A 17,451-nucleotide genomic window follows, 5' to 3' on the forward strand; every position below is an offset into this window, starting at 1 on the left:
GGCATTATACTAGATTTCCTTTGACCAGAAGCTGGCCACTTGGAGTGCCTTGCAACTGATATACTAATAAAGTCTCATTGTTGAATCAGGCAGATTAAGCCCATAACCCAGAAGCAGGGGGAAAAAAAGCTCTTTTCATGTAACATCCAGTTTAGATACTTGTACATCTTGTTTAAAAATGGGGCACCCGTGAAAGTGAAAAACCACTTTTTTTTATCTAAGAGACTATCTCTCTAGGAATTTGTAAGTCTTCCAGCATGACTCTATTATCAATTTTTGCTGGAAGCTGACTACCAACCACACTGGAGCACCCAGAGATTCCCAAAAAGGTTCTCTCTAGAAATCTCTAGCTCCTCCAGCATGATTGAAAGAAGTTGAGTTGTACTGGAGAGTCATACTGGAGGATCTAGGGATTCCTAGGGAGAGCATTTTTAGTCAAATCTGTGAACATCAAAACCACTAATGTGAAATTATGCATGCATACAATGCTGCTTTGCAGTAAGCGGAAAAACTAACTCTGTTATACCTTTCAAAGACACAGACCTGATAGTCAGCCAACTCAGCTGGATCTAAGGTCTCATAAAAGTGCAATGAACTGTTATTTACTTAATTATTAGCCTGATTTAATGTATGAGATGGAGTGAAAGGTTTGTGAGAATTGATTTGTTTGCCTCATTTACCAAAATAACTTGGCTGGCTGTGGGTATTATGAACTTTGAACTGGGCAAGTGAAAGAGATCACCATTTATGATTCTTTCTCACAAATCAAAATATCTTGGACCATCACTTTAAAAACCAACATTTTTCTAGAAACACCATCAACTTTTTTAAAACATGCTGATTAATATGTGTTTCTTTGTCATTAGTAATTTTCCTATTTTTACAGGGCATGTAAACCCAGAATTCTAGCATGGCTCTTCACTATGGCATCCAGTAAAATGAGAGTTGGGTTTAGTAGGAAGGGAATAGCTTGTATGGAGAGTATATGTAAAACCCATACCCTATTGGCATTTAATACCGATTATAATTAAAATGGGTCATTTAACACATTTTTGTAACTGAGATGATGATATATTCAGTATCAGCAGAATGCATTTTTCTATTCCTTATATATAGCCTGTCAAAATCAAAATTCTACCCCATTCCAACAACAAGAAGCACAAATAAGATTATGGGAGAAAATCTAAGGCAAGTCAAAAAGAGTATATGGATGCTGTCTTATATATATTTGGAAAGTGTATTATAATTCTTTGAATTATTGGAAAAGTCTGTCCAGAGATATGGTTGCATATCTCTTGGCTAATGCTGGGAAAGTAAACAGCTCCAACAAAATGTTATTATCAAAGCATCCCACCAAAACCTCTTTAGCTGAGGCAGCTGAGAACACCATGTGTCGAGCTGGATTCACTAGAATTAGAGTGGAGTCTACTCAACATCAATAATTCAGAAATGCAGCTAGAATACAAGAAATGGTGTGCACATTTTAAAAAACTGACATGGCATGATATATTTTTGCCCTAAGGTATCACTCCAGGGCAATCCCTCAAGCTTGCCTGTCCAGATCTCTGTGGGTGACTGCCATCTCTCAGTTGAACAGACAGACATTCAAAAACACTGATCAATCATTTCTTAGGTATGGTGCCCCAAAATATAACACATAGTTTATTAGGGTGCTGAAATATCCTGTAACTCTTACTATATTAATAGTATGTCATTACACAGGAATGTTTTCAGCAATGAACACTGTCTAAATTCAATCCTGCTGTGCACACTTGGTTGTTATTGACCTATAGCCCAACATTTTGCTCAAGGAGCAAAAGAAGCTTTCATTCATAGAGACTTCTTCCATTTCATTCACAGCTGCCTTTTAAGTGATAAGGTGTAATTCTGTCTTTGTCTGATCTACACAGGACAGAGGTGTTCTTGGGTTAGGTGAAAGGCAGAATTCGGAATATGGATTCAACCTGTGCTAGAAGGATCATATCTCTCTACATGAGACTGGAGTTTTAAGGTCTTCAAGAAAGGCTCTTTTCTTTATCCCACCATCTTTTTAGGCTTGATAGATGAAGGAGAAGCCCTTCTTGGTTCATGCTGCTAGACTTTGGAACTGCATGCAGACTAGAATGGGTCTCTCGTTCCCAGAAAATGAAGGCTTTTAATGATCCTCTGAAGATGCCAGCCACAGATGTAAGTGAAACTCAGAAAAAAATGCTGCTTTTTGGCTGAACTCTAATGGCATATTTATGCTCTACTTTAATTAATTTTAAATGACTTTAATTCAACAGAAATTTACACAAGGTGCTTTGAATTCTATTATTGGAGAAAAGGTGGGATATAATTCAGAAGGAGGTGAAGGGGAGAGGAAGAAGAGGAAGAAGGTGAAGAAGAGGAAGGGGAAGGAGTGACGCAGGACCACCACCACCACAATCTCAACTACTACAACCCCTTTCTTCTGTGAACAACAGCAGATGCATCGTGCAGAGAAGCAAAAAGGTTGGATCCCAGCCACTATTCTCTTTCATGAAAACAGTATTTTACCTGACAAGGACGACAATGCCGTAGGTCTCAAAGATCTGCATAAGCTCAGTCCGCAGGTCTTCGGGAAATTCATCTTTCTCTTCAGGGGATGGTTCCAGCAGTGTCACCACTACAGTGGCATCTAAAGGACCTTGGATAGATGACACTTCCTGGAATATCCTCTCCCGAGCCACCTCATCAACCTCTTGGACTTCCACTTCCACAATAGCTAGAACAGGCCTATTCAGAGGGAAAGGTGAGAGCAATAAATGGTGTTTACAGGGGAGATACAGAAGGAATATCTGAAATAACACTTTAATATGTTAATTAAAAGCAGTTGCTTAATGTATCTGAGATCACTCAAGGCTATTTTATGCAAAGTTTTGTTGCCCAGTTTCTCAAAATATTAGATAACTTTACTTATGAAGTACTGTACAGACATTATTGAAGACATTGAAGTAGATCTGTTGAGTATTAGTTCTTAACAGGAACTTTGGTAATAGAAAAAAAAGAAAGAAATAACATGGAAAGAATAATAAGAATACCCTAGGCCACAAAAATAAAGAGTAGTTCAACATCTTTCAGCCATATTTTTCTTCAAAAATAACAATAAGATCACGAAACAACTAGGTCAGATATACTAACACATTTTGAAGCTTTTAGAAGCCACTTGAAGGCTTCTTCCAAAATGCATCCAGGGATTACTTCTTTCTCCAGACCCCACTTCTCTTATCTTTTTTGGTGGTCATAGTTTTAGATCTGTGCTTTTTTGTATGCTGGAAGGGAGATAGTGGAGCAGGTTTAGCCTTACTGCTCTCATTTTTTCCCTGTTTGGCATTCATGCATGCCTAGCAAGTGATTCTGGGAGAAGCCGTTGCTTATCTTGCTTACTGAATACAGCAACATGAAATTACAGAAGGATGAACCACAGAAGAGTAGAATCTCATTCTTTCCCACCTCAAGCTGAACTCTTTACTGCAGATACACTATTGCAATCCAACAAGGAAAGTTGGTGCTTCCCTAGCCCGCTATCCTCCCACTGCTGATGCTGCTGAACCAACAGGAACAAAAGGGTTGTGCAGGCAAAAGAAATCACAAAAAAAGAACTGCATCACACCTGTATAGTGAATCTTAGCTTAGATTTTAAAAGAATTTGTCAACTTAATTGCGCAAGAATACACAGAAGTATGTGGAGAAACTATAAACAATTAGTCATAGTAGACTGGTGATTCAGAAGCCTTTGTTTGCCGTATTGACAAGCAAAGTCCTGAAACCAGGAAATCCTGCTTCTGTCATTGCTGGAAAGTATCCATTCAAATACTTCCTGAGTCAGGAGGTGTTGTATGCTGCTACTGTGTTTCCCTGAAAATAAGACACTGCCTTATATTTATTTTTCCTCAAGAAGACACATTATGGCTTATTTTCAGGGGATGTCTTATTTTTGTATGATACAACAATATGCATTTATGGGATGACCCCTCCCTGGGCTCAGTAGCAGACTGCTTGCTGAAGCTTTTCCCCACTACCCTGGTGTTTGTATGAGGTGAGAATGACGCACAGACTGTTGCTGGTCAGTGTTGGAGAGCAGCAGCTTTACTGGTATTTGTGGGGGTGAGAGAGACCCACAGATTGTAGCTGGTTGGTGCTGGGGGAGAGAGACCCACAGTATTGAGTAAAATGGCAGCCACAGCTTTACTTCTCCCCCCTGAGGACACACAATATCTAAAACAGATATAATCTTGAAAGCAGATATAACTGATTTTAATGTTTATGTATATTTGTAATTATTGTATGTCCCGGCATGGAGTGTTTGCTGTATATATGTTGTGTTCTGCCCTGAGTCCCCTCCAGGGTGAGAAGGGCAGAATATAAATGTTTTACATAATAAATAAATTAATAAATCAGAGCCGTCCTGCTCTTCACTTCACTGAGGAGACTTACTTTCACTTTCTATGTCTCCCTCTATGCCTCAACTTGCAGCACGCACAGAACGACTGGGACCTGACAGGGGGAGCCAACCTTGTACACTACATAGCCACGCCTATCACTATGTCTTATTTTCGGGGTGTGGCTTATCTTGCGCAAATGCTTAGAAATCCTGCTACGGCTTATTTTATGGGTATGTCTTGTTTTAGGAAAAACAGGGTATGTGTATTTTAAATTGATTTTAATGGTTTTAATTATTCATTTTAGGTAGTTTGAGGTTTAATTCTATTTTAATGTTAATAGTCTGCAGGTTTCAAATTGTATACAAGGAGTCCCCAAGTTACAAACCTCCGACTTGCAAAGGACTCATAGTTAAGAACAGGAAAGCGACAATAGGAAGTGAGAGAAATCTACCCCTTGGAAGGAAAATTCACTCCTGAAAGAGTTATAGGAGGGAAAAGGGTCTCCACTGAAGATTTATCATCAATCCTTGTTTCCACAACAGGGCATATTGTTCAAAATCCAATTCTCACAGGGACTGAAATTTTTATTTATTTATTTACAGTAGTTATATTCCACCCTTCTCACCCCAAAGGGGACTCGGGGCGGATCACATTACACATATAAGGCAAACATTCAATGCCTTTTAACATAGAACAAAGACAGAGACAAATGCAGGCTCCGAGCTGGCCTCGAACTCATGACCTCTTGGTCAGGGTAATTTATTGCAGCTGGCAGCTGGTTGCTCACCAGCCTGCACCACAGTGAGGTAACGTCTTCTAAACAGGAGCACAGGCAGCAAAACAAACACCACAGGGGTGTTAACTCTTCCCTATGCTATCCAAAGATAGATATATAGATATAGATATACGGCTGAGATTGCCACAGTAAATATGTGCAGCATACATAAAACGATAAGCTCTGCTGACAGAGAGAAGTTTTCTCTATAGAGAAGCTTTCTCTATAGACTTAGGAAAACATACTCATATTTTAAATATAGACAATGCAAATCAGATTTGTGTTTTTGTTGTTGTGTGCCTTCAAGTTGTTACTGATCTATAGCAACGCAAAGGCAAACCTATCACAGGATTTTCTTGGTAAGATTTGTTCAGAAAAGGTTTGCAGAGACTCAGAGAATGTGACTTGCCCAAGGTCACCCAGTAGATTTCGTAACTGATCCCAAAAGCCTTAGTCCAATGCTCAATCACTACACCATACTGACTCCGTGTTCAGATGAATATAAAGCTCACCAGAAAAAAAATGAAGATAATGTGTTTTAGAAAGAAATTTGAGTTCTATTTGTATTACTATAGGAAAATTCACTTTTCACACTATGCAAAACTCTCCCATGAAGCAGCATGCAGCCTTATACCCATTAGGACTAAAAGGAATCCTGATATAATCTGAGGCCCTAGAAAATTACTACTATGAGCTAAAAGGATTCTCACTTTGTTTTAGGCTTGAAGAGAGTGGCAGAAAGGTCATAAACAAATAAATACAACACCACAACAGGGGTGTTTTGTGAGACCTTGTGTGTTTCCAGTTCTGGGGAAAATGCAAAGAAGGATAACAATGAAGAAAAAAAAATGCTAATGCAATGTCATTATTTTCACAGAACACAATTTGAATTCTCAAAGCAAATACTAAAATCTTTGCAAGAATGATTAATCTTCAAATTACTTTATGAAGAAAATAAATAACTGTAGAGAACAACAACTGTGGAGCTTTCTTCTCAGTTTCTTCCATTAATGTTTTAGATTATTCAATCCACAGAAGATAAACAAATCGTACATTTTCTCTCTGGGCCCCCCACTGAACATAACTGGATTACCATTATATAATTAGAAGAGGGAACAAGGACTCCTAGCAATTCCACAAAGGGATAATCACAGTTGTTGATTTGAGTCTCACGGGATAGGTAAAGGGAAGTAATTGGAAATAAATAAGATTCAATATGCTTTATTTGGAGCATTAATAGGTGAAAATCTAAGATTATCAGCCAAATGTGATCACTGAAATAAGCCAAATGTGATCACTAAGATCAGGGTATTTGTATTTCATTTTTCTTGCTCAGGTAATGATAAGGCATCCTAACTGTATGTCTTGGTGAAATTCCTTTAAAAAATGTTCAGTGCTAAACATTCAGTTAGCCTATACCTGAGCCCAAAATTATCTGCACGCATTCTTTATCCTATTATGCACAATCATTACTTATGAATATTTGCAGTCCCAGATTGAGCCAGATTGTTGTTTCATCTTGGTCAGTACTGTCCACTTTGCATGGCAATTAATCCTATTATCCTGAGCTAGTATCTAATCTGAGATCCCTTTAACTCAATTTTTTAAAATAATAATAATTATTTTATCATGTCAGAAGCAACTTGAGAACATACTGTAAGTCGCTTCCGGTGTGAGAGATTTTGCCGTCTAAAGAGATGTTGCCCAGGGGGCAGCTGGATGTGTTACCATCCTGCTGAGAGGCTTCTCTCAAATCCCCGCAAGCTAGAGTTGACAGACAGGAGCTCACTCCATCTTGTGTATTCGAACCGGCAACCTTCAAGTCAGCAACCTAATCTTCAGATCATTGCAGCATTGCAATTTTAACTCAAAATGCCAAGGATTGATTCAGCACTTTATGTAGGCAAAGAAGCATCTGCCCTACTGTTTCAGGTATGCAATAGTAATAAAACAAACATGCATACTACATACACACGCAGACAGTGAAAAAGCAAGTTTTATTTTACTAAGGTCACGCTTCCATTAAGAAAGTGTTACCTGTGGTCACTGGCCTGTAGTTCAGCTCTTCCATAATACATCAAGGCACCAGGAGACCAGATAGGCCTGATTTTGGTTTCAGCACTGAGATCAGTGTCAAAAAGATTGATTTCTCCTGCTTTGAAAATGAAAGAAAATCAAAGTTCAGATTCAGAATTTAAAACCAACAGGGAATATTTTAGAGAAAATGACCTTGCAATCACTTGTCTGTATGATGAAAATTTATGCAGCACCATATAGTACAGTGGGACATATCAGGATCCCTAATTATAACATCTAGATACCATTGGCTTTTTTATTCAATTTAAGGCAACAGGTGCAGGGAGCAGCCTAGCATTTTGCATATTAATAATTTGGGATCATTGAGGGTGGAGTTGCTAAATTGAAATCTACATAAGAAGGGGAGTAAATCCAGTAAAGGTATAACAAAATAGGAAAATTAGTCACACAATCATGGACAACTCTATTGACAGCATATACATGACTCAAAGCACATAATGTTAAGCCAGATTTCAGTAGTATGTGCATGATTCACACCACTTCCCATCTTGATTCCTTTTCAGTTTCCTAATTTTGATTATGTAAGAACTAGAAATCTTAATTTAAAATGAATTCCAGTGAATAGCTAAAGTAAACACATATATATTTTGACCTTGACAACACAAAGATGATGATCATAAAATTAAATCCTAGGCCAGAATTACATATAAACCAAGCCAAAGTTAGCTGGGGTTCTGATTTGCAGACAAAGATCTGAGCAAGATGAGACTTCCTTAATTATTTAAGTATCATAACAACTTGATGCATATGCATAGAGTATTCTTAGTGCTAACTCTGATAAGTGGAATCAAACTTTGTATGTACAAGAGCATCTCTATACACACCACCACCATGGCTTATGTCCTCCTTTTGGACCCCCTTCTTCCTCCCCGGAGGTAAAACAGTTTTCAAAAAGAAAGATAAAGGGAGCTGGCTGGGTCTGAGGCTTTTCCTCTCTTACTTCTGAGATGCAAAGCCATAGACCTAACCAGCTCCACTTGTATTTCTTTTTTTAAACTGCCTTATCTCTGAAGAAGAGACTAGGTCTGGGCTCTCCCTTCTCCATCCTTGGAAATATGAGAAGAAAAGCCCCGGACCCAGTCGGCACCACACAATATTTTCTTCACATGATGGTTGCACCCCGCCCTTTTTAAAGAAAAAAGTGTGACTATTACATGGTGAATTTTAAATAACAACTCAAATTACAAACTAAGCAGATTGTGTTAACTCAAAAATAAAACAATTTTTGGTTGTCTCTACGGCATTAAATCAAAGATTTAATGATTTTTTTGTTTTGCTTCAAGACTGATTAATAGCTCAGAATTGGAAAAACATTGATCACCTCTCAGTTTGAAGCCTGGCACTAAAAAAAAAAAAGGGGGGGGGGGAAATAGCGCTTATGGAAAAATTAATATCTACCATAGAAATGACCAGATGGGACCTTCTTTTCAACATTATTTTATTTTGTTAATTTCACTAATAACAGGGAATTTCCACCTCCTCCCCAATCATATTTGGACCTATGGAAAGATGTTTTAGTTGAATGACAAATTCACTGTTATTTTCCCATGTTGTGCACCTGTGAACCAAAGATTTCATAAATCCTGAAAATCCTTCTTTTGGGAGAAATAATATGCAATGCCTGGTGAATTTCTTGTTTATTCTATTTAAAAATAGTTATATCATTACATTATATTGTACTGTGAACAAAACCAAAAACCTAGAAAATAGTTTCGTGTTGAGTTCTTTCTTGTATCCCTACAATGTTTTAGAAGGAATTGTCGGTGTCATTTGTCCATATTTCACCGCTCCAATCAATGGAGGATAATATAGCATTGAAAGGAAGACACAACGGAATTATATTTTGGCATGGAAATTATTTAACTACTAGGCAAAGAAGGATAAACCCATGAAAATCATCATGTCTAGCTTCACCTTTTGACATTGGTCCCAAAAACCTAAAAGTATAGCACTCTACAACTACTGTGTGGTTAACATTTATCCTCTCTATGATGCAAATCATTTTTTAAAATGAGAAATGTATAAATCAATAATGATCCCACCTACCTGTTTTATCAATAGGGAGTTTCTTCCTCCACCAAAGAACCCTGTCAGTCCAGGCTGGAGTTCTACATTTATCACTGGTATCATAAGCCTCTGAACCAACATCATACTTGTATGTTGGCCCAAAGTTTATAGTTCCTTCATGAAAATCCCTAAAAATCTATGAAAGAAATCATTTGTTATTCTAAAAATTGTGTTACCATTCAAATATATTATTTTTAAAAAAATAGTTTGCAAAGGACTACAGATGCAAGGATAGTGACCAGTCTAATTTAGCAAGCCCACCACCCATATGTTCAGGGTTGCATTCTCAACAAAGCAGAGATGCAACTCCACAAAAGTCTTTTACTAATACACAAAAATTAGGATCAGGGAGCAGTGTGAGGATCAGGACAAATTCTGCCCCCCTCAACTCTTTGTGGACTCCACCTTCCCCACAAAAGACCAAATACAACTGTTTTATCTCCAGATCCCCTCAAAATAGCAACCAGAAGGGATACCATGCCCCCTCCTGTCACCATTTTGAGAGAGATTGTGAAAAGAATGGAAGTATTGAGTAGTTCTAAGCAGAAGGTGCTCCATGCAGTCATGCCGGCCACATGACCTTGGAGGTGTCTATGGACAACGCCGGCTCTTCGGCTTAGAAATGGAGATGAGCACCAACCCCCAGAGTCGGTCACGACTGGACTTAACGTCAGGGGAAAACCTTTACCTTAAGCAGAAGGCAGTTTTCATACTTTGGGGGACTTTCTGCATAATTTTCAGACAAAAACCATACAAAAACAGTGATTTTTTAAAAAAAGATGTAAGATTTGTGGGGTTGAGGAACTGGTGGGTAAACTGTAAGACTGCATGCAATCCAAGGGCTGAACTTTCTCCATCCCTCTTTGAAATTATCCTAGATTTAAAACATATATTTGCTGTTTAGCTGTTAAGGATTACATCTTTTAAATTTCTGTATTATTTAAGAAAGGTCCCATTGAAATTTTAGATAAAGTACCCTGATTAAAATATTTCAAAAGAAAGGCAAATATTGCAAAATAAACATACAAATAAAAGCAATTAGTTGTATATTATGGATCTACAGAATTCCAGGCTCTAAGATAAGTGTTATATCTGCTTTCTGATAAGTATCATCTGCTTTCCTTCCATCAGAAAACTAAAGACAGAACATATGGTGTTCCATAACAACTTTCTATTACACCTCAATGTTTAATTTAAGCTTTACATCCCTGAAGACCATGTCCCATAGACTGTCATCCAGAACCTGGAAAACACAGAAGTTCCCAGATTTTGGTATCTATAGTCACAGAAATGACTTCTGCCTTCAGCTTAGTTAAGTGAACGTCTTTTGGCTAAATGTCTGCTTCATAGTAAATGCTCTTAAAAATTACAATGCCCTTACTTTTCCATTGGATTTCTGCTGCTGCAGTTGGTCAAATTCCAGGAGTGTTGTCCAGTCTTGCCGTTTGAGAAAATAAAATACTTCTTCATAACTCAAGTCAATGCGATAGTTAAAGTCACCACACCAGAACACATAATCATGAGAAAACATATTTCTTCCCTGTTAGAAGAGACGAGATGATATTTTAACAGGCATGATAAACAAGTATATTTCTATCTTATTGATTGCTATGTCAGAAATGTTTTCATCAAATGATACAAAGACTGGAAAAATGGGGCACTATACTTCTTGATGCAGCATCAATTTTGGTACTGGGCACCATTTATTATTAGAAAAACAGAAATTGATTTATCCAATAATCTCGAATAATCATGATTATTTAAAATATTTCAAATGCAGAGCTCTTTTTATTTTAATGAACACTTTTTTAAACTGGAAAAAACATGTTCTTATCAATTGAAGGCTCTGGATTAAGTGAATTTAAAATGCACCTCTTAAAACTGGGGCCTGATGCTCTATTGTCTCACTGGTAATATTAAACCAAGCATTTAGGAGCCCAAAAGAAAATCCCCAGGTCAAACACAATCCTATCTCTGCTTCCTTCACTGCTCAATTGGACTCAAATAGCTCATCCTCATCCTTTTTTGTTGCAAGTGTTTCATTCTGTAATTGGTAATTTAAAGTTCAATTTAAGAGCATGTGCTAGTCTTGTCAATACAAATAATCATAGTTAAAATTACTCCAGTTGAAAAGTATCAAATGCATTTAGAGTCCAATGCCATTTGTCTTAAGATTAACAAATATTTTTTCATTACAGCAACACTAGAGGGCACTGTTAATATATATTAAATACAGTATATAACAGTTACACACCGAATTTACACATGTACAGGACAGAACAGGCATAGGCAAACTTTGGCCCTCCAGGTTTTTTGGACCCCAACTCCCGTAATTCCTAACAGCTGGTAGGTTGTTAGAAATTGTGGGAGTTGGAGTCCAAAACACCAGGAGGGCCGAAACTTGCCCATGCCTGGGATAGAAGTTAGTTACGGTAATAGACTACTGGTTACTAAAGGGAAACATAAGAATTGTTTTACAGAGATTCAAAACATATTTTAAAGGCTACTTCAAAAGACCAACAGAATTTCTAAACACACTAAAGTAAATGAATATACTACAGATCCCATACACTGAAAATAACCAGTGAACTGATGGTTGTTTATTAATACAGCAAACAAATGTATTCTTTGGAAGGGTTTCTATTTCTACAACTTACAAGATATTTCTATCTCATTTTTTTATTTCAGAAAGATACAAACTAAGACATAACTAGTGAAATATAAAACCACCAACTAACAGGAGTACCTATGTACAACCTATTAGAAAGAAAAATTCCCGGCACACTTGCAGAATATTTAAAGAAGCTCAAGAGAGAAAGTATACATAGTACAACTATAAAACTTGCTTACCCTATAATATATAAACTAACTTTACATAGTTTTAGGATGAGGTTAAAGTTCTACAGCTCTAAATCCAATTACTACTCCTAACTACATACTGTAAACCCATTGAATCAACTACTAAATAACAAGTAAACATTTATGGATTAATCAATTTATTTAATCCTACTGATTCAGAGTGTCTACTCTTGATGGGGCTAGTAACGGTATTTGGATCTTATACAGTAAAATGTTGTCATATAGGCTGTATGAGATCAATAGAAATAGGAGGACTATAGTTTGTAATGGCCCCCTCACTACTAAACATTAGTCATGTACACAAAATTTGTTCCTATCATTTGTACTGTTTCTTTTGTGTCTTCCATTTCTACGGAAGCAAGAAACAGGAAGCCCACTCCCCACACGGAAATCTGCTTTCATGTCAAGCCAAACTGCCTCCTTGCCTGCATGTAGGTAGGCTTGGAGCTAGGCTGCAGGCATGCTCCGGGCCTGCCTGCATGTCCCATCACACACAGACTCTTGGAGAATGTGGTGGTTGGCGGGCCCGAAGCGTGCCTGCATCTGAGTGCCTCGTACTCTAGAGAAGCAACAGCAGGTGCCAGGTAAGAAGAATGCCAGGAAGGGGAACCAGTGGGGACGCCCCCCCCCCCGCCATAATGGTCCGACTTTCCGGGCCCCAAACTGAAAAAACTCTCCAGATTTCGGGAGGCTCTCGAAAACGGATTGGGGACCCCAACAAAATGGGGCAAGGTTTACTCCAAAATCACAAGACTACTAAACATATCCTGTTGATAAACAGAAAGATACAAATTGTTTACAGAGATTCAAACATTTTAAAGATCTCAAAAGAAACGCAAACATTTATAAAACACACAACATAGTAAGGTAGGGTCTTGCTTATCCAACCTCCACTTATCCAACTTTCTGGATTATCCAACACAGTCTGCCTTTTAGTAGTCAATGTTTTTGTAGCCAATGTTTTAAATACATTGCAATGTTTTGGTGCTAAATTCGTAAATACAGTAATTACTACATAATGTTACCGTGTATTGAACTGCTTTTTAAAGTCGATTTGTTGTAAAACATGATGTTTTGGTGCTTAATTTGTAAAATCATGCAATTTGACATTTAATGGGCTTTTCCATAATCCCTCCTTATTATCCAACATTTTTGCTTATTTTTCTGCCAGCCTGTTTATGTTGGATAAGCGAGACTCTACTGTAAATGAATGTGCTAAAAATCTTATACCCTGGATTATATAACCTCTTTTTTATTCTACTGATCAACAGGGTACAAAGGTTCACATCCAGCAAGAGAGCAAATCTAATTAGGTTCCACACATTACCCTATGTAAAATCTAGTTAAGGACAATATTTGACTCAGATTGGACCTGTGATATTCTCACATTGGTTGTGTGACCACCAAGTAACTGGCATTGCCTCAAAAATGTCCTCTTTGTGGGGAAAAGGGACTGCAGATGTTGCAAATCATGCAGTGAGTCAGATCCAAACAGGCACTGAATAGAAAAGGAAAAACAGGGTGTGTCTCCTGCAACTGATTCTGACCATTTCTTGTGCTTCAAAGGCCCTGCATCTTACTATATTTTCTTTAATATCACTGGTAAAAAACAGCCTTGGTGTACTAGTATGAATAGTTTTTACAATTTCAAGAAATCGTGGTCCAACATCTACCTTGTTCTGTAAATCTGATTCCTTCCCTCCAGATTTCTAACCTTTGGTATGGTGTTGTCAGTTTTATACCAACAGCCAAGAATTTCAGATTGTAATGTATTTTTGTATATCTAGCTAATATTTATGTAGTTTTAACTAAATAACCCCTTAAAAAATCAAAGCTTTGCCACTTGACCAATCTTAAAAATAATGTACAGCCCTACAGCATTTGCCCACTCCTGTCAGAAATAAAATATTTCTCAGGCCTTACCATGGGAAAACTCAGCTTCTGAGTAATTTCTTTATAGTCCTCATTCCGTTCTTTCACCTGAGATTGACCAGCTGTCAGGTGACTGCATATAAAGCATAAACTGGTGCTATAGAACTGGAAACGGATGGCAACTGCTCCTTTATTACCAGTTTTCCCTCCCATACCAGTCTTCACAGTGTCCAGTGCAACATCCCTGAGGAGAAATAGTAAACACACAAAACTAAAAACAAATCTCTACTTGAAAACTGAAAAATACCTATGCTTAAGATAAAATTCTTTATGAGCATAGGGGAAAGTCTTGCAAGCAGGACTATGGTACATTGGATTCTCATTATCTGTGGGGCTTTGTTGCAGGACCTCAGCAAGAACCAAAAGAAGGCATGCAGTGGCATGATGGACATGCTCTCGGGTATACTGCTACCATGATGTCAGATATAATGAGAACAGTGGGAATGATCCAGACTTGGTTCAATGCACATGGAAGTTGCTCTTGTAGGCTGGGTCTGATGGAAACTATGGGCCAAAACATCCAAAGTGCATCAGCAGTGGTACATCATGAATGCTCAAATGCGACTGCGGCTAGTTCTGACAGGGTCAAAGCAGTCATTATGTACTTAGAACCAACACATAGTTACTTCCTACCATATAACCTACACCCTACGGTTTTACCACAATGGTTAGTCAATGACATTGATTTTCTTCATATGTTATTTCAGTTCTAGGGATTAATAAATCTACATCTCTGGGCCTTTACACATATGATTCAGGTATTTGATTCTACAGTACTTGCTATTGAGGATAAGATGTACTCTTGATGCCAGAATGAATGAATCTCATGAGCAAGACCTATATATCCAATCCTCAGTTTGTATGTGAACTAAGCCTTGGTCTCATCATCATCATGTATCTAACCTACCTACACAGATTATGTATAAACTAGTTTTAGTTAGCTAATCCTATTTAAGAAGCTCTTTGGTCAATATAGCACTACGCTAAAAATTCATTGTGAAGAAAATGGCAGGAATTGTGGTATCTTTTAAAATAAATAACAGACAAATTTTGTTCCAAATTTTAAAAAGAAACTTGTTTTTTCAATTCCCTCCTAATAATTATTTCCCCTTGTTTTCTAGCTATTTTGACAAATGCGAGATTGCTATGAAAGAACATGCACATTTTCCCTCAATCCCAGTAGCAGGATATTATCTGCAAACATATATATATATACCTGATGAAGGGAACATGGAAAGGTCGTACAAAGATAAAAAGGCAAACACCAACAAGTTGTGCTGATGTCAATAAAATGTATCGGTGTGTCCTCGAAAGAGCTTTCTGAAGCTGTTCACCCCACATCTTCCTATTAGTTGTGCTGAAACAAATAGAGACCAGGTTAAAATTTTGTTTTCAACAGGTGGTGATTTTTAAAAGGGGTTTTCTACATGACATAAAATAATAATATGTAAATGTAAAGCTTCCAAGATAAAAATTCTGGGCAGAATAAAAATAGAGAACTAACAAACCAACAGCACATATGGTTCAGAATATCATGAATGCCTATTTTAAAAGATTTTGTAGAGGTTTTTTTTTTTAAAGGCTTAATTTGATGCTGAAATTACAATGAAGAAGGTGCCAGGTGAGCCTCTTTGAGGGGTGTATTTCACAGTCAGGACATTACAGATTAACAGAATCATAAAGTCGGAAGAGACCACAAGGGCCATCCAGTCCACCCTCTGCTATGCAGGGACACACAAGCAAAAAACTCCCGCTTTGCTTGGTTGGGGCATCTGGAGCAAGGACTGTGAAGAGTATCTAATTGTTTGAACAGATGCATATGGAAAAAAGTACTTTTTAGGTTCCAAACCATAATGGGTTTAAAAATGAGCCCGGAAACAAGACTAGACACCGGTGCAGCCAGTGATATGACCTCAATCCCCAGCCCTAAATTAACAGCCTTGCAGCCAACTGCAGTTTCTAAACTATTTTCAGAGTTAGTCCCACAGTGAATACACAGTTGTCAGAGCACCAGTCACTAAAATACGGCTACCAGAGGTATACAAACTATGTGAAACTATGTGAAGCCATGCCAGTATACAGTATGAAGTTTACAGTTGACAATTCATTTTAAGCATACCTAGCATTCACAATATTCCCAGCATTTAATTCCACCATCTCCTCAAATCCCACAGCAAATATGTCAGCTGGACAATGGTCATCTATGGAAACAAGAGAGAAAAACACATAATTTGATTTGATCATTCTATATAACTATTTCATTTTTAAAATGAGAGCAACATGCTAGTAAATAAAGTGTGGGTTGTTGTGTGTTTTCCAGGCTGTATGGCCATGTTCCAGAAGCATTCTCTCCAGAAGAAGAGAATGCTTCTGGAACATGGCCATACAGCCCAGAAAATACACAACAACCCTGTGATTCCGGCCATGAAAGCTTTCGACAACACAAAGTGTGGGTTTTGCAAGGATAGATTTTTATCCCTAGTTAGTAATACCTTTAGTTCCCCGTTTCCACTGTCTAAATTGTGGTTCAAGCATGCAGATACTGGTTGATTAGATACAGATTTTATGTTTTTATTGTTATATTTTGCAATACTTCCTTTCAGATTGTTATACTAATGCTGGTGCCTTATGTTATGTGTAGACTAAGAAACACCAGATGCTGTGGGAAAAAATTTAGAAGAAGGCAACAGCAGACCAATCCAGAGTATTCCTTGCCTTGACAAAGCTTATGAAAATCATAGAGTCAATATAAAGCAACAACAACTTGAATGCAGGCTAGGGATACATTTTAGCTTTCTCATTGATGTGGAAGTACCATAACTATTTTGAGTAAGTTTTAAAATCCTCATTTTAGGGGAGAGATGTAGGAAAGGTCTTGTTTTCTGACTCAGCCAGGTTGTCTTGGACTATTTATGTACAAACCTGAATCCTGCAATAAGAGACATGGCTGCAAGCGACAGCCATGATATTCCACCCAACCCTCAACTACCTTTTCTCAGCTGCAGCCACCAACAATTTGGCTAGTTCCTGGTCAGCAGAGAACAGGAAGAGCAGTAGACACGTACCCAGCTATTTCCCTATAGTTGGGTGCACAGCAATAGGCATTCACAGAGACACCTCAAGGGATCCTCTGGGAGACCTTGCTCATGAAATCATTGTTCTACATCTGTCTATAGGAAAATAGCTGGGTTCAGTGGGGGCTGAAACTGCAACAAGGTGGATTGGAGAGATTTTGGTTGTTGCACAGTTATTAGCGTATTCCACCCTCTACCATGACAAAAAAAGTTATAATGGCATAAGCCCAACTAACACTAT

General features: G+C 37.8%; 1 protein-coding gene across 4 annotated transcripts in view; it reads right to left on the reverse strand.

The window, feature by feature from the left end:
• The window catches only part of synj2 (synaptojanin 2), a 74,347-nt gene that overhangs the window by 11,497 nt on the left and 45,399 nt on the right, over window positions 1–17,451 (reverse strand). For 3 of the 4 annotated variants that reach the window (XM_062976818.1, XM_062976814.1, XM_008123492.3), the window contains exons 13-19: window positions 16,256–16,337; window positions 15,353–15,493; window positions 14,128–14,320; window positions 10,727–10,885; window positions 9,325–9,481; window positions 7,219–7,336; window positions 2,539–2,757 (exon numbers count right to left, since the gene is read on the reverse strand). In XM_062976818.1, coding sequence (XP_062832888.1) covers window positions 2,539–2,757; window positions 7,219–7,336; window positions 9,325–9,481; window positions 10,727–10,885; window positions 14,128–14,320; window positions 15,353–15,493; window positions 16,256–16,337 — 1,069 coding nt within the window. The remainder of the gene's footprint in view (window positions 1–2,538; window positions 2,758–7,218; window positions 7,337–9,324; window positions 9,482–10,726; window positions 10,886–14,127; window positions 14,321–15,352; window positions 15,494–16,255; window positions 16,338–17,451) is intronic. The other variant, XM_062976805.1, reaches the window with a different exon arrangement.

The sequence above is a fragment of the Anolis carolinensis genome, chromosome 1 (assembly GCF_035594765.1).
Source record: "Anolis carolinensis isolate JA03-04 chromosome 1, rAnoCar3.1.pri, whole genome shotgun sequence".
Lineage (NCBI taxonomy): Eukaryota > Metazoa > Chordata > Lepidosauria > Squamata > Dactyloidae > Anolis > Anolis carolinensis.